The sequence below is a fragment of the Triticum dicoccoides genome, chromosome 2B, assembly GCF_002162155.2.
Source record: "Triticum dicoccoides isolate Atlit2015 ecotype Zavitan chromosome 2B, WEW_v2.0, whole genome shotgun sequence".
Taxonomy (NCBI): Eukaryota; Viridiplantae; Streptophyta; class Magnoliopsida; order Poales; family Poaceae; genus Triticum; species Triticum dicoccoides.
This window is the reverse complement of record NC_041383.1, coordinates 131,000,382-131,018,536: the sequence shown is the minus strand read 5'-3', so window position 1 is coordinate 131,018,536 and position 18,155 is coordinate 131,000,382. Positions and strand designations below refer to the sequence as shown.

Genomic DNA, 18,155 nt, shown 5'->3' with positions numbered 1-18,155 from the left:
ATGTTCAGAAAAACATTGTTGAGACAATACCACGGTTAGTTGTATGTAAATAGCATGATGAGAGCATCTACAGCTGGGCCCCTCAAACCCTCCTCATATGCCCGAGTAGCTTGTCCAATCACCGACCAGACACGAAAATCTAACCCAAACAGACATCTCAAACGGGCTTCAAACGTCCGGCCTGACCGGCACCCCTCATATCCAATCCAAACATGTATGCTATTCGCCCGAGGTGCCGCTCCGGCGGACCGCGTAGAGTACTACCATAACTACGGTTCTTCAGGACCAAAGGTGGACAAATATACAAGGCATTACATGTCACACTCGCATAAACATTAATTATCTGCATGGTGGGTGTTGGAACCTGGATTAGTTTTAGGTTCATTCCTGAGCTCCACCAAAGGGGCTCCTAGGATGGAGGCTGCCAAGGACTCGATTGTGTTCTTTCTCTTTGGGTCCAGCTGAAAAATGCACTGCCCCACCGCTTTGTCGATGCAGTACTGGGTTCTTCGTGCCCCTTCTTGTGTTTTTTTATTAAAAAAAGAACTCCAATTCCTTAGGCAACAGAGATGACCCCAGGAAGCAATCCCAGAAAATGAAAGGTAATCACCACAAGTATCAAAATCCAAGTTCAAAGCAGAGTAAATTGCTGAAAACAACCACATTTTTCTTCATCATCTCATCTAAACGCAGATCACAAGCATTTTTCTTCCAAACAGTACATGCACAAGTTCAGTTTGGTGCATCTAAAACCCAAAATCGCCAACTGAACCAGCCATTACTTCTTTAAATAAATATAAAAAAAATCATGCAAACGATGCGCGCGCTGTATAAATTGTTTGATTGCCCTCATGAACTCGCTAATTTCTCCGGCAATTAGCCTAGTAGTCAACTTCCCGAAAAAAAAAAAACTAGCCTGGTCAACTGCAAATCAGTCAACGAACTACGCGTGAGGCTGCTCAACCACGAAGTCTCGTTCCCACTGGAACAGCCCAGACTTCTCAATGTCACCAACAGACAACACCGGGATACCTGCCGGCAACCCAGCAGCGCTCAGGGCATTAGAAAACATGATCAACAGGCTTCGGCATGACTGCTCTACTTCCATGCGCTCTGTCGCAGTGTGCTGCAAGGCAGGGTCTCTCCAAGGTTGATAATAATGCCTGAGAGAATAAAAGGACCATTAAATCACCTGCTCATCGTCACAAAAAACATATGCAGATAATAAGAATGCTACACATACCATCTCCATGCGGGATTAGATTCGGCGGGGCAATGTATCTTCGAGCAAAGCGTTTCGATTTGTCCGCGGCTATCAACCAAAACTGATTCACAAAGGTTGGAAAATAGTTAGCGCACTCTTATAAGCAATTAACCTGGAGACAGACTCAACATTTATACTTTGGAAGTATAATGAAACATCTTGGTATCATAACACAACAGATCCAAGCGTACCTTGTTCGCTGCATCTGTCAAGAAGTAACAAGCTAAGAGCCGTCACAACCGACGGCAAAGTATCACTCTTCTTTTTCACGTGACCTTGTAGGTAAAGTATAATGGCAGCCAGCGCCTCATCTGCAACGTGACTATCCACCATTTCAACGGTTTCAGATGAATGGTTCAAGAAAGACTGAAGAGTTCCGGGACTACTTGTGCTCGTGGCAAGACCTCCCCTCTTTTCAGGAGAGATGCGGGAGATTCTGCCAAGGATTACAGAAGCCACTAACCAACGCAATATCTTTGATAGTAGACACTCATTGTTTAGTGGCTCTTCACATGACATTTCCGCTGCAGACTTTTGTTTACACAACCAGAAGATATTGGAAGTTACCCAGGAAACAACCATCACAGTTCTTGACTTATCCTGTCATTGGCAAACAAAAGCAGAAAATGATTATGAAGATCTAGATACGATCGCAATACAGAAGCAATAATTTTGAACATTTAGGTTCACATTCTGATCACAATACTAAAGCAATAATGTCAAGCGCTCATTAAATGAATTCAGGGGCACAAAAAAGTACCATTTCAGAAAAAATTGGCAGAGGACCGTTCATAAGGACGACATCAGTACCAAGCTCCATTGATGGCTTAAGTTCGATACTTCTTGAATTGCCATCAATAGCTTGGCACAACTTAAATATGCCATGGAGGGACAAGGTAAAATGCGGTTGGTATATCTTCCTTTTCATAGACAACCTCATTGTAGATGCAATAACATTTAGAATTGAACTCAACATGGTGATATCCCCTTTCAATAATTTTCCATCTTCAACTAGCAGATACAGACATTTAGATATTTCTGATAGTTGCTCAAGTGCAGTTTCTTGGAGCCATTCCGTGATGAATCTTGATAAGATCACAGCATTGAGTACCTGAACAAAGCACACAAAAATTAGAGACAACGAGAGGGTAGCTTTCATAAAACTATTGTAAAGTGTATATTTCATAGAACATAGAGAATGTTAGTTCTCAAAACCATAAACAAGAAAACCATGTGCCAAAGCTGGTCATTCACGAAGGATTGTACTCGGTGCAATTTAAGCCTGTTACAAAAATAGCATACAGTGTGCATAGCTAGCAAAGTAATCCTTGGTAGTTCAAAGCATGTTGGGGAAGCTATGACAATATGTATGTGCCAATAGTATGCGACTAGTTTTGATAGTTGAGGGGTGCCTTCTTGCTGGTTTTGGAGTTCAGGGCGAACTCCTGCCATAATTCAGGGTGTAATGTGCACTTATCTCTTTAAACAACAGATTCTTGACCCTAAAAAACTATTCCCTCCATCCGGATATGTAGGGCCTAATTTGTATCTCGAGATTTACTTTGGCCATTGATAAGATCAATATTATATGAGATGCATGCTGTAAAAATTATACCATTGAAAGCTTCTTACAAATATGAATTCAACGGTGTACTTTTTGTGGGATTGAAAACTCCTTAAAAATATGAATTCAAGGGTGTACTTTTTGTGGGATACATCGCATATATTATTGCTCTTATGGATGGTCAAAGTAAATCTCAAAACATGTACTAGGCTCTATACATCCATATAGAGGGACTATATCAGTTTGCAACAGTATTTAACGTAAAGAAACATCATGGCCAGTACCATATTCAGCCACCAAACTATAAAACTAATTCAATAACAGGTGTATGAGACGACACTTTTGCCCTTTAAATCTTCCTCTCCCTCTTCACTCACACACTACCATGTGCTCATTCAACCTTGTGTTCTACTCAATCTTTTATCCCCAAACCTCAAGCCTAACAATCTGCCATAATCCGCCCAGCTATCCTCGCACAACCAGGAAAGATTGGCATCCACTAATCGATCCACTAATCGATCCCTAGTCACTCTCACTGTCTCACATAGACGTCAACTCCCATGTGTGGGATTGGGATTATGGGGTCCATCAGCGCAGCAAGGAACCCGGCAGTGCTGGCACCCTACACCCCAACCTCCACAGGTGCAAACTCTAGGCCAACCTTACTAATAGGCCCTCTCTTGATATGAGGAAGGGAGCGGACTCCTCTTGCTCAGTATTCCTGTCACCGTATCGCTCCACTGTCGATCTGCTCTTCTCATGGACTGTGAAAGACGAAAGAATCTCGCAACAGCCCTGCCCTGCAGGTGCTTGCATGGATTGTAGCACCGTCGGACCACATGATTAGGCAGAGTGTAGTGGGGGTCAAGGGCTAGGGATTACGGAACTGAAGTGTATTGACTGCTTGATTTTCTAGGACAGACTAGTCCAACTTAGGAGAGTTTAACTTCGACTGTAAACGCAAACCTGTCCAGCTATGAATATGAAACCTATTCAATAGGACCTTTTACCAATTAGTCACCACACTAATATGGTACGACTGAAGGACTTCCTGCAGGCACCAATCCTATGCAAGGTCGACTTCCCGGCCACTTGCCCAACTTAGGAGAGTTTAACTTTGACTATAAACGCAAACCTGCCCAGCTATGAATATGAAACCTATCCAATAGGACCTTTCACCAATTAGTCACCACCCTAATATGGTACAACTGAAGGACTTCCTGCAGGCACCAATCCTACGCAAGGTCGACTTCCCAGCCACTTGCCCCAGCTTGACTCGGCTGGCCCTGCCCTCCACTGGAAGGTTATGGCCCACATAACATAGGACCTTGAGTGGCACTTGCCGCAACTCGTTTTGACGCTTGCGTCAAGAGCTTCAACTTTGATTACATTGCCAGCAGCGGATGCTTTCACAGTAAATGAAATATCAATTGGCAGTTCAAGGCTGCTGCCTGCTAGTTTTTGTAATGCACCTGACTACCAACTCGGAATGTGGAGGGAAGGATGGACCCCGAATCCCATGTTGATGGGCATGAGAGTGAGATGCACACATAGAGGACTCTGGGGGTTGTCAGGCTATTCTCTCACTGATTTTCCAGGAAGTATTTTTCTATCCGGTAATCCTTTCCAGCATATGAACCCAGAATCATAACGCTACTAGGCATAGCGAGGTTCTGGTGCTGGAGCCGAAGGGGTCAAACTAACAGTGTCTAATGACAAATATATCAGTTGTATTTAATACAGAGAGCTGCACCTAACAATTGGTGCAGCAAAAAACTGCTGTTTATAAATGACACTCATGTTCACAAACAGAAATCCCGTGATATAATTGATGGATTACGAGTTTGTCAAGATTCACAAGAAAAATGGAAGAGCATGTACTGAATTGTTGCTTCTAAGAAAGGTGTGCACCATAGTTGAGATAGTTTAAGACAGTCGCTTACCTCCAATGCTAACCCAACTATTCTGGAACTAGAGTTGTTGTCCAGTCCTTTGTCCTGAGTTGAAATAACAGAGGATATCCACGACAGAAGGCCACAATTTTTTACTAAATGCTGAGCTAGAACTGGCAGCTTCGCACACTTCTTTAGCACCTACATGCAAAGTGATCAATCTAAGTGGGATAAATACTTGAAATAATACTGATTTATTGTATTTCAGGAGACAAGAAAAATAGCACATTTCACATAAAAAAGATCAATACATGCCAATATGGACAGGATCAAAAATCAAATAACAGTGCACATATGCATGATGAAATGTTGCTTAATGTCAAGTGCGGCACAGAAAGGTATACTGATGTTTAGAGACAACTCTATTTATCACACATTGTTACACTTCTTAAGTTGTATTTCAGGGCGTGCTTCAGCTCTTGGCAGTTGTACAGAAGTAAGACAGGATAGTAAGCATATAAAAGGGTCCTTGTACTGCTGCACACTAACTCCTTAACGTAACGCACATAGTAACTTTTTAAGTTTAGTGCATCATCATACACATCCTAAAGTCAAATATATGCTAATAAAAAATTAGTGTTACCTGAAGGATTAAATGCTTCGATTCAGAATCTGAAATAGCTGAAGAACAAAAGGCAAGAGCAAGCTCTAAAACACTTTTGTTCTTGCATATCGTAGCATCATCAGCTAGATTTGACCCAGCGTATAATAAGCGAAGCATCCACAATCGATCAGCTTTGAAATGCACAGAACTACTCTTCAATAATGTTGGAAATAATGGAATGCTCTGCAAAAAAAAGTGATAAAGATAAACGCAACATGATATTCATAGCTCATGATAGTTCACATGCGTAAGTAAAATATAACCGACCCACCTGCATGTCGACAGAGGCTGAATTCATCAAAAAATTGCTTATGATATTGAACTGGGTATGCGAGCTATCCAGCAGTGTCAATGATGCTTCTGCGGCAAAAATAGCAATAATGGAAGGTATCCTCTGCCATGGTTTGGATATCCCATTCTGTAGATATGTCAAAAGAAGCTGGAGCTGCCATTTTTCCTTGCTTTTCTGAGAAGCCTGCACATGTCACAGGTGTACAACATAATATAAAATGGACTTCCCAAATTAAATTACGGGCACAAAATTTGTTCTGTACTCAGATTGGGCATCAAATTGCTCCCAGAATGTCGATAAGGATAATCTTTCACAGCAGTTCGAGTGCACCAAGAAAATGTAAAGTACTGCTGGAACATGGATATATTGATGCAAGAACATGATTTTGTTTATAGAAGTTAGAAGCAGTATAACGGCTATAGATTATAAAATTTATATTATGCATGTTCTGGAAACCCAACCCAAATTTTATACTGATGCTATAGCTGGCAACTAAGCAAGTAAACATAACTAACATCTGCAGGCAGGGCAAGGTAATAACTGATGAGATACTTACAATTAATAAACAAGTCGACTGATAAAATATCAGGATCTCAAAAATAGCAGAGCATTACCTCGAGTGATTTTTTGAATGTATTTAGAGATTCATAACCAAGCTTTCTCAATTCTTCATCAGGAGATGATATGGAAACAAGCGTAATGGCAAGCAGCCCAACTCGAGAGAATTCAGCAGGCTCAATGTAACCCATGAGAAGAGTATGAATCGAGAAACACAAGATAAACATAGGATCATAAATCCGAACCATATCGATGCTTCGAGATGTTGTCTGTCAATCAATGTTAAGAGTGATTTAGGAACATGAGGTAACATGTGAGCCGGGTGGACAAAAATAGTGCAACCACGAAAGCATAAAAGAACAATAATGAAGCTAAAACCCTAATTGGAACCACTATTCAACAAATTACCTTCAAAATATCATCAAATTTGTCCTGACGAAGCTGTTCTAGTGAGAACACAGAAGTCCTTGAAGACCTTTTGTAGCAAAATTGCAAGACTGTCATGACACAGAGCTTAGAATCAATTGGTATGTTCTCCCGAAATAGCGCCCTTCGCCTACTCTTACTTTCTGTGTTCTCTGTTTTGTGGATTTCTGATATTGAAGAATCCAGTTTCAGTTCTTCTCTATATTTAACAGCTGCACTCCCCCATAGATGATCCATTTCAGCGATAGTTTTGCACTCATGTGACTCTATCTCATTCATAAGATTAAATATCTCCAGATCTGTTTCGCTAAGAGTTGCACCATAAACAGATAAAAGCAAGAAACTTAGCTCTCTTGATTCATTCAATAGGCCATTACTCTGTTGTCTACTCTTAATATCATACAGTATCCTGAGTAATCTGATAATTTCTATTTTTCTCTTTTCTGCTATGCAAATATTGAACTCGCTTTTTTTAGTGAAAAGAGAATCGACTGATTTTAAAATGCCTGGTGCTGGCTGTAGAAGGCTCCCTGTGGCATTAAATGCAGCTGAATATTCAGAAACTTCACTGCAGGTTATTGACGACAGAAAATGGGAGTGGCCTAGTATGAGCTCAAGAATTTCATCAGCAGGAAACTTCCCTTCTGATAATACAACAAGAACACATCGAATTGCTTTTAGTGTGACATGATCATTGAACCTGTGCAAGAGAGATGATCTGATGAATTGGTTAAGGAAAGGTATTGACTTCAATTGGTTCAGATGAGTTTGAATCTCTGAAGACAGTTCGATAATATTCTTGAGAACTGTATATTCCAAAGAACGGACGACCCTTTGTTGTTTATCAGAGTGGGATAAGCCATCACATCGGGGGAAATTCCTGAGTATTTGATCCAAAGTTCTGACCAAGGTGCCTATGAAATTCAGCTTAGCATTGCTTACTCTCTTGGACTCCCTGTCTGATGCTGTCTCATTAGATGACAATCTTCTTGGGGGAGACAGCAACAACCTAATCAACGATATCTTTACAAGCAATTCATTAGTAAGCTTCAGATGACCTTTGTGTGAGTCAGGATTAATATCATTGACATCAGAATCTAATAGGCCAGAAGATTGTGGACAAAGTGAACCAACTATTTCCAAGCGTTGCTTCCGGGGCATTTCTTTTAAAGACAAGCAGTAGTGCAACATGGTAACAGACTTCCCCAAGAGAGTGTCACTGAAATAATCCATCATATCTTGAACTGATTCATGTTGAAAGTCACCAAAATTTTCCTCAAAAATGCTCCTAGTAATAAAACTTTTCCAACATGGAAACCCATTATCACCTAATAGCATTTCACAGTAAAAGTTTGCAAGTGGCTCAAGGAATTCAGCACACTGCATATGGCCATCACTGTGATGCCTCATGTATGACAAAGCAGCAGGCAGCAGAAGTATAGAGCTATCCTCATGAGCCCGTGAAGAATCAGAATTGTAATCCATGCCTTGCAGAATAGAAGTGTCTTCTTCTAGAACTTTCATCAACATCTGGCCAAAAAAGTTCATGTGTATAGGGCTTACTTCCAAAAGCAACCATAAAACTTTTGCTTTAACCTTAGATGTGGGAAACATACAGTGATGAAGAATGCTAAGGGGAGTGTTGGTGGCCATGGTAGATAACATCATGTGGAATGCAGTATATTCAGTGTTCTGTCCTGCAGATCTTTCTGCATTATGGATACGAATCAACATCTTCAGCAAGCAAACATCAGCAGATTCAAGATTCAGTTTAGCAGTAAAGTGGAGAATGAAATGATATACTCGCTGAATGGTGGCAATATCTGAACTTCTAATCTCCAAGCCCCATAATTGACAGGATTCTGATCTCTGATCAGTTTGTTCTAGATAATCATACAGTAATTCCATGGCAATATCAGCAACAGATAGACATACAAAAGCAGCAGGGGCAAATGCAGCTGAACAACTCGACCCACGACTTCCTAACTCTGAGAACATCCAATTTACAAGTTCTAGAAGTCTGACAGGGGACATGAATTTTTTCAATGCCCGAACCATGTAGAAATTTGGCAAAAGCAGTCCAAAGTTTCCATTGTCCATGCAGACTTCAAATTTATCCTTGAACAACAGCAGTATTTTTTCTAGCATGACCTTTGGGGAAGCAAACAGCGACTCTAAGGACTGACCATCATTACTAGCCAACAGTAAAAGGTCATATAGTTTGCTAAGAAGATTCACAACAAAACCATCTACAAGGTGCAGATTTTCCTTTGAAAAACTAGTAAATGCGTCTTCCACATGTTCCGCACTCTCATCTGTCAAGTCTGGGCAATTGGATAAGGAACGTGGCAGGTCAATAGTAGGATGGTGGAGAACCGATTCAACAATATCTTGGAAACATTCCTCTGAAGCATTCAAGTCAGCAGTATTAGCAGTCAAAACTCGGATGCGCTCAAATATGCTATCAACAAGAGTGGAGCATACATGACAAAGTTCTTCAAGAACATTTGAACCCTTCCTAGTGTATGACAATAGCAAGCGATGGCTCCAGAATAATATGACTCTCAGATTAAATGTCACCTCACTGATTGTGCTTTCATAAAGCTTAGCTCGAATAAGTCGGATAAGTGCATCAAGTAGCAATGCATGTGCCTCCCCAGTTTTAGCTGGCCCAGAGAACACAAGGCTTAATACTGAAGGTAAGAGTGCACAGAACGGAGTCACATTTAGGAATGTACTCAATGCAGTCAATTCTGCAGAAATTGAGTGGTTTTGACATTTGCCCTCATCAACATCAAGATTACCCTCAATCTGTCTGAGACTACAGAAGAAAATATCCGGCCAACAAGTAGCAATTTCAGCTAGGTAATCATGTTGCAGATAAAGAACTGACGACAAGAATTGCATATGAGAAGGAAAGTGTATTTTCACAACATCAAGAAGCTCTGGAAAGCTACCGATAATGTCCTGTGGAGCTGCACACATGATTGAAAATAAGAATGCAGTCGCTACATCATCTGGCAAATTAGTGTGTTGCTGACTTAACATTTCTTGAACCTTTCTAATCACAGAGGACAAAGAGTTTGAATGAAGTTCAGAAGAATGTTCCACAGCTGTGAACAAACTAGAATTTTGTTGGTCCGAGATACTCCTAGAGATATGCAACAAATTCATGAATGGCCTCCATTCAGCAATATAAATCCTAGACTGTAGTTCTTCCGGTGAAAAAATATCAAATCTCTGATTCAGAACAGTACCAATAAGATCAAGCAATAATTGAGCATCTACCTGTTTGATCATCATCGGATCAGTCACTTGAACATGCAATTATTAGGGTAAATAGGCAAGAGAGCTGTAGGCAACATAAATGATATACCTGGGACTGCAGAATAAGGTAGATTGTGTTGCACACATATAATGAAATTGTCGACTTCTCACGTACTTTCATACCTCCAGGCTCAGAGTCAAGTAGCCTAAGGCATTTCTGAAGAACACAAATAACCAGAGGACTGAAAGCTGGAGAATAGACTACAAACCACACACAGAAAAATGGTGAGAATATGAATGACTGAATGAACTAGATCTCATTAGGAATTGTTTAAAGAGAAGACATGATAATAAGTATCAAAGGAAGACAACATAACTTAAAGTCAAAGGACAGGTGCAACAAAGTAACACATTTATGATCAGGAAGTGCTAAAGAGTGATCACAAATTTCAAAATGAAGTACAGAAGTCCAAGAAAAGAAGATCTGATTGCAGCATAGTATAAACAAAACAACCATGAGACCAGCAGACAAGTATTAAGTAAATATGATAATAACATGATAAGATGATGAAAGGATGCTGGTACAACATAGTGCATAGTACAAACAAGCAACTGCAAGACAAGCAGCCTTTTGGTAAATCTGATGATTTTACATGATCTGATGATATACACATGGAAGACTTTGAGCCCTTAAATGTAGAAGTGTGATAGTTATGCTGTGTTTAGGTGGGGCGTGAAAGGTTTACTGAAAATCAGACGTCTATTTTCCATGTTGTTTTGCACCGCGGCCTACAGGTACCGATAACATTTATATATGGCGCTATATCAGATCAAATGGAACCTAACGACCAAGCAAAACAGCTAATGGTAGATAAGAAAGTTAAACAGTATGACATGTATTTCAGACAAGTGTAATGCCACTCATCCATGTCACGAAAGAAAATAGTACCTTCAAGCTGGCCTGATTTAGAGATGACCGTTCGCATGTGCTCTTGATATTTGTACAAATTGTTCCCAACCAATGAAACAGTATCGCAGAGGAAAGGGATCACAATGTGTGACAATTTATTAGATACTCCAACTCCTAGGCTCTCTCTTACATACCATTTGGCTTCATACCCAGGCAAGAAAACCAACCATGCATCAATCTCCGCAAAGTTCTGATCAAACGCACCAGAACTTGCTAGAGCAGCTTTAACTAAAATGTACGCTTGCTCACGGATGATCTTAACTGGTGAGTGCAACATGATGTCAATCAGTGGTTGCAAATGCTTGTGCATTGATTCTGGAACTCTCTCTGGGTCCCAATGTCCCTCGTGTTGCCCTGAATACTCAACTAAAAGTGACAATAAGGAGTGCTGCTCATCCTTGGATAGATCCAACGGATTAGGTGGTATAACCCTAAAGAAGTCAAATGATCCATCAAATGAGCTGGGCATTACCCTCTGAAAGAAAAATTGAAGATAATCAATGCACAGAATTAGATTAGAATGTCAAGGCTATAATTGCACTAAGAAAAACACATCCCTTAAAAGTAGACACAGACAGCGAAGACAGAGGCTAGGATAGTTGAATGATGAAGTTTATACACATCATAAGGTATAGAGGAAGCATAATAAAATATTACTATACCTACCAAATAGAGCCGGAGAACATCAAGCAACTTCGAGTGGAAAACACTGTCTACCACTTCTGCACCTTTCATCTCCAGATCTTGCCTATCTAAGCCCCATATCTCACACAGAGTGGTAGCAGGATCGCTTGCCAAGTCTTGGTCCTGCTCTTCAGATACATTTTTGGCCCACTCAACATCAATTCCACCAATAATAATATCATCGTTAGCATTACACCTCTGTTTCTTTTGAGGAGGCTCAGAAACCTGAGCACGTCTCTCAAGTCTACTCTGAGAACAATTTTGGTGTTTCTGACTGGCAGAAGAAAGTAACTTCAGAAGGACCTGTGGATCAGGAATAGCTCCGCGCACTTCATCTTGAATGTATTCTCTCAGAGATATCCACCTCTTGACACGCATTTGGTCTCCCTGGTTAAGTTTATCTACCAAGAATGCATCTGTTGCAGTGGAACAACTTAATCCAGGGAAACTGTTCATTCTGATTTTCCCTTTTGTTGAGCTACTGAATTCTGATGTCGATCCCACACTTGATACCACGCCATTGATTGCTTCAGTAACATAGCACAGTAGGTTCACTGACTCAAAAACAAGCCTCAGAGAACCATGCTTCACAAGATCATCAGAATGCTGCAATCCCCTATTTATCACTGCTCGGGAGCATACATGGGGCACGATGCACTTCAGAACTACCTGTACTTGTTCATCATCGACGGATACCAGATCATGTGACAGGAAACTATGAAATATGCTATCAGTTTGTGCTGAAGATATTATATCCGCTGCTAGGGAGATGGCAGCAAACCTGCAAAACGGCAATCAGACAGAAATAAGTGCACTGTACTCAAAACAAAATTAATTATATACATGTGCTAAAAGAACTAACCAAGAGGGGGATGGCCGTGGTTCAACATTGTAAGGGAACTCATTCATGTATGCCGCGCAAAAAGAAAGCCTCTTACTCACAATAGCCAGCAACAGATTCTTGTGGTGAACGCTCTCAGTAGAATGCAACTTCTTCATCAGATCCAGCAAGCGTTTCTCGTTACCTCTCAAATGTGAGGATGGCATTAATCCATTTTTTGGATCAGTGCAGACCATGACAAGCACTTGATGAGCAAGGTCAGCTGCTTCACCTGGATCCAAATTCCCCGATATCAAGCTCAGCTGTTCCAATGTGGCACTTCCAAAAAGGACACTGCGGAGCCCTGGTGGGACAAGCGACTCCTCTACCAAAACATTATCCCGCAGTGTTGAGAGGACATAGACAACGGTCTCAGCATCATCTTCTCCAATCCCGCGTAGCACCCCTGAGTAAAGCTCCCTCTGTTGAAGGACCCATCTTAGCAGCTTCGGGTTCCCAACCTCAAGGAACGACATGGCAAACCCAACAAGTGATCGCCTTGTAGAGCCAAAATTAGCACCTTTTTTCTGATTCCTCCCATCCCTGCCCCCTCTCTTCTTCTTCTGTGTCCCTGCTAGTTGCGTGACAAGAGCCATCTTGAAATCAAAGCTCTCGGCAACCTCTGACGCCAACCCCCCACCACGCCTGACAATGGCAGCAAGCAAATCCAGTGCGGCATTCTGGCGCCGGAACTCGCCGCTGTTGAGTTCACGGTGCACATCCCCCACCTTGTCCTTATCCTCCAGTATCGTCCTAGCAACGGCGTCCAAGCACTTTTTAGAAAAGGCATGCTGCCGCGACTTGCCACCGGGGTTGCCCAGGACAGTGGCAAAGAGGGAGAGTATGTAGGCCATCCCTGGCTTCTCCCGGTGCAGCCGCCATGCCTCCATCAGCTCCACGAGCCGCGGGGACTGCTGGACATAGTCCCGGAGCACCCCGCCACCAGAATCGCCGTCCAATAGCTCGATGAACTCCCTCGACGCGTCCGAGTAGATTTTGACCTCCGCGGTGTGGAGATTCTTGAGGATATGGACTAACCTGGTCTTGCTGGGTGCACCGAACGACTGGTTCCAGGTGTCCATCCCCACGTTCACCAGGTTCTGCTCCCGTTTCGGCTCCACCACCGCCACCTCCTCCATTGCGGGGACGCGATGAGGTAGAAGGGTGGAGGAGGCGGACTCGGGAACGGCGGCGGCGGCTCTAGGGCACGGAGGAAAGATTGATTGGAGGCGCCTTCGGGTCGCCGGGCGGCCTCAGGGTTGGCCGCTTTGGGGGTCTTTTGGGAGAGATTTTAGGGCCCCTGTTCGTGTTAGACCCTCCACAGCCGCCGCCGTTCGCCAAAGGGGAGGGAAGGAGGAGGGGGAGACCTCCCCGATCGCGCGCAAGCACACGCTCCTGGGCCGGGCCAATTGAGCGCCCTTTTTTTCTTCATGCACGCTTTTGGGCCGGCCCATGCGGGGGCGAAATGCCCCCTGTTTTTCTTTCCTTCCGTTTGTTTTGCTTTATTAAAAAAAGTTCTCTAACTAAATCAAATTTCAAAATATTCACGATTTTTTTAAATTTGATGGAAATTTACTAAAATTCGTGGGTTTTTTATCTGCTTAACCAAACTTTGAATTTGACAAAGATTTTTTTATCACAAAGAAGAAGAAAGGAAAAGGAAAAGGAAAGAAACAAAGAATCTGAAAAAAGAAGAAAAGAAAAGAAAGGGGGGAATGAAAGAAAAACAAAAAAAATGGTCTTCTTCGCTAAAACTTGAAGTCTGATATTCACTACTTAGGCCGGCTCAAACACGTAGCGAGCGAGCAGGGGTGTGCGTTTGGTTGACAGTTGTCGCCCTGCGCGGTGTATAGGGATTCCGCCGCATCTATTGGTCGCTTGGAGCAACTGGAAGTTTTCCTCGACTACACGAAAGGCGCATATTGTGTCGGCCCAGGCGACGCTTATGGCGAAAACAATACTCCCTCCGTCTTAAAATAAGTGTCTCAACTTTGTACTAGCTCTAGTACAAAGTTGTACTAAGCTCAAGACACTTATTTTGGGACGGAGGGAGTAGCATTTTTGGTATGCATCGAGCGAGACAGTAGCTGGCCTCGCCTCAGGGAGCCATTAAGATGGTTGGTTGTAAGTGCATCTAGTGCCACCCTTAGTTGGTTCTGGAGTATTGACGACAAAGTTGGTTGAGGGACTAATGCGTTTGTGAGAATTGTAGGATAACGCAGGAAGTGTCCCTCATTGATTCGGTTTACCTACCGGAGATGACCCCTAAAAATGTATGAAGACATTGAAGACAATGGTGGTGTGTGAAGATATTCACACTGAAGACTATGACATGAGAAGACATTGAGTGAAGACTATGGAGCGCGAAGATTGAGTTGTTCCTGAAATCTTAAAAGTGCACGCCCACTTTTTCGTAGGAACGGGCGGCCGGGCTGGTTACTTACATGTGTGTCTTTTTTTGTCAGCTAGTGAATGTTTTTTGTTAGCATTAAATGCGTACGGACTAGTCCTGGAAACAGATTCACGCACATTTATTTTGGCCACTTCAATTTTTAAAAAGTCGTATCTTTTAAACCACACGTCGGAATTCAGATTCGTCTTCACCGTTGGATTCATCGCGACGAGATCTTCGAAACTAGATCCCGCATGGATATGTTTCGACGAAATTTTTTTGATGCCAACTTTGGCGCTGTATTGTGCAACTTCAGTACTGCTTTGTGCAACTTTAGTACTGCATGGTGCAATTTTTTTCAAACCCAGTTTTTTGGAGCTGCATCCTCAGTAGTTGTCGTTGCACACATAGTAGTCCTAGTTGGCACATACATGGCCACATAGTTGCATAATCTGGTCCGCATAGTCGCATATGAATTATCATAGCTTGTAATGTAGTCTAGTTGCACACATATTGATGTTTAGTTGGCTTGTAACGTAGTCTAGTTGCGCACACATTGATGTTTAGTTGGCAGGAAGACTAGTTGCACACACATATGCTTAGTTGGCTTGTAATATAGTCTAGTTGCACACATTGATGTTTAGTTGGCAGGACACTAGTTGCACACGCATTAATATTTAGTTGGCAGGACTAGTTACACACACATATACTCAGTTGGCACGGCAATGTAATCTAGTTGCATAATGCAGTACTATAGTTGCACCATATAGCACCAAAGTTGGCATCAAAAAAAATTCGTCGAAACATACCCATATGGGATCTAGTTTCGAAGATCTCGTTGCGATGAACCCAAAGATGAAAACGGATCTGAATTCCAACGTGTGGTTTAAAAGATATGACTTTTTAAAGATTTAAGAGACGAAAATAAATGTGTTTCACGGACCAGTCTGTACGCATTTGCTATACGCATTTAATGCTAATAAAAACATCCATTAACTAACAGAAAAAGACACACAATAGATAATTGCTATTTATAAATTATTAGAGGACCAAAACTTGCAATTTTGGGCCGGCCGCTCGCAAAGTATAGTGAGCAGCCGGCCGCTCGCTAGACCGGCCTGAGTTGTTTTGTTGTTTCCTTTTCTTCTTTGTTGAGTCATAGGAACCACCGTACTGTTAAGTGGGGTCCAAGTGAACAAAGTCAGAGTGACTGAAGTGATGCTCAACCCAAATCATATGTCTTCGAGCGAAGACAATGAGAGCAAATCTTATCCAGAGCTGGATGAGTCAGCTTTGCTTGTAGCCCAAGTAAAGTTGCAGTGTGTGTTTGAAATCTGACCGTTCGAACACGTGTCAGTTCCTTAATGACCCAGGGTCATTTCGAACATATCAAGTCGGGTTGCCTTGTGGCTATAAATAGCCCACCCCCTACACCATCAATTGGTGGCTGCTCAGAGTTAGTTTACGGCTTTTGTCGTTTTGAGAGCAACCCACCTCGAAGCCTTTGAAAGAGAAATCCTTGCGAGGACAAAGCCCAAACACCCAGAGCCAAAGAATGTTAGGCATCACTGAAGTCTTTCTGTCTGTGTGATCTGAAGACTTATTACACTTGAGGATTGTCTATCCTCCAGCCGGTTAGGCGTCGCGTTCTGAGCATCCAAGAGTCATTGTGGATTGCCGGTGAACGAAGTCTGTGAAGGTTCGGAAGTCTACCTTGAAGACTTACTAGAGTGATTGGGTGGGGACTGTGTGTCCTTAGCTCAAGGGGAATAAGGTGAAGACGCGGTGTTCTGAGTTGAATCTCAGCCTCCCTAACCAGACGTACAGTTGTCACAGCAACTGGAACTGGTCCAACAAATCCTGTGTCTTTAACAAGCGACTGGTTCTATCCCTTCCCTCCTTTACTTTGAGTTTGTCTTCGTGAAGTCACTGCCTATCTGTCTTATCTGTTTGACTTTATTGCTTGACTACTATCGTTGATTGGCTTCATACTATCTTCCATCCTGATCCTTACTACCTAGCTGCTATTTGTCTTTGTACGTTCACATTATTGCATACTTGACTATGGCTTGCTTGTTATAGTTTATCTTCCGCTGCATATCAATTAGGTCATTTATATTGTTTGTCTTTGAAACTTCCATGTTTTGAAGACTTTGGTAAAAATCGCCTATTCACCCCCCCTCTAGTCGATAACTAGCACTTTCAATTGGTATCAGAGCAAGGTACTCCCTTGTTCTGTGTGATTCGGTTTAACCACCTGGAGTTTAGCTATGTCGACTGCAGGGATAATCAAAGTCTCCGCTGCTTGCCCCGTGTTCGATGGAACTGAATATCCCTACTGGAAGAATAAGATGCGCATGCATCTTGAAGCCATTGATGTCGACCTCTGGTATGTCGTCAAGAACGGCGTTCCAAAAACTGGTGAAGGTGTCACCCCTGCTGATGTCAAGAAGTTCATTCAACTGGACTCGACTGCAAAGAACATCATCTGTGGTCATCTGACCAAAGGACAGTATGGTCGTGTGAGTGCTCTGGAAACGTCAAAGCTAGTCTGGGACTGGCTGTCCAAGGTCAACGAAGGCGTCTCAACTCAGAGAGATCAAAGGATCAGTGTTCTTCGCAACCTCTTCAACTGCTTCAAGAGAAACGACAATGAAAATGTCCAGCTCACGTTTGATCGCCTCACTGACATCACAAATGAGCTTCAGGCTCTTGGCGCCACTGAGATCACCAAGCATGAAATCGTCAAGACGCTGCTGAGATCACTTGACACCTCCTTTGACACCCTTGCCCTCATGATACAAGAACGTCCTGACTTCAAGACTCTCGATCCGTCCGATATACTTGAGAGGCTCAACACACATGAGTTCCAGCTTTCTGAGAAAAGAGATATCTATGGCCCCAACTATGGCCGAACTCGTGCTTTGAAGGCAAAAGTTGTTTCCTCATCTGAAGAAGAAGAATCTGACTGTGGTTCTGATGATCCTGAAGACATTGGAAGGGAACTTTCTATACTTGTGAAGAAGTTCCAGAAATTCACCAAGAAGAAGGGCTTCAGAAAGTCTTCACGATCCAGTTCAAGAAATGATGAAGCTTCCACTCAAGACAGCAAGAAGAGAACATGTCACAAGTGTAAGAAGCTTGGGCACTACATCTCTGAGTGTCGTCAGTGGGACAACGAGAAGAAGAAGAAGAAGAGCAAGGAATATGACTCTGATGACAAGAAGAAGAAGAAATCTTCAAAGTCTTCTTCCAAGTCCTCATCAAAGTCTTCATCTCATAAGAAGAGCTCATCTGGCAAG

General features: G+C 42.4%; 1 protein-coding gene across 1 annotated transcript; it reads right to left on the bottom strand.

Moving 5' to 3' along the window:
• Window positions 1–646: 646 nt before the first annotated feature.
• Window positions 647–13,788, bottom strand: LOC119362585. The gene is made up of 13 exons (XM_037627833.1): window positions 12,444–13,788; window positions 11,564–12,362; window positions 10,877–11,372; window positions 10,037–10,188; window positions 6,643–9,948; window positions 6,291–6,503; window positions 5,656–5,859; window positions 5,364–5,567; window positions 4,772–4,921; window positions 2,025–2,375; window positions 1,456–1,864; window positions 1,244–1,325; window positions 647–1,163 (listed from the first exon to the last, which is right to left on the bottom strand). The coding sequence occupies exons 1-13, from the start codon at window positions 13,598–13,600 to the stop codon at window positions 944–946; spliced, it is 7,743 nt and encodes a 2,580-aa protein (XP_037483730.1). The 5' UTR covers window positions 13,601–13,788; the 3' UTR covers window positions 647–943.
• Window positions 13,789–18,155: the final 4,367 nt, after the last annotated feature.

What these genes read in the sequence shown, in the direction of transcription:
- LOC119362585 (XM_037627833.1), bottom strand. Translation starts at nt 13,600, where the DNA reads ATGGAGGAGGTGGCGGTGGTGGAGCCGAAACGGGAGCAGAACCTGGTG. An exon ending in AATTTGATGATATTTTGAAG is followed by an intron (nt 6,504 to 6,642) that starts GTAATTTGTTGA and finishes ATTGATTGACAG; the next exon opens with ACAACATCTCGAAGCATCGA. An exon ending in TAGTTGGGTTAGCATTGGAG is followed by an intron (nt 2,376 to 4,771) that starts GTAAGCGACTGT and finishes TGCTTTGTTCAG; the next exon opens with GTACTCAATGCTGTGATCTT.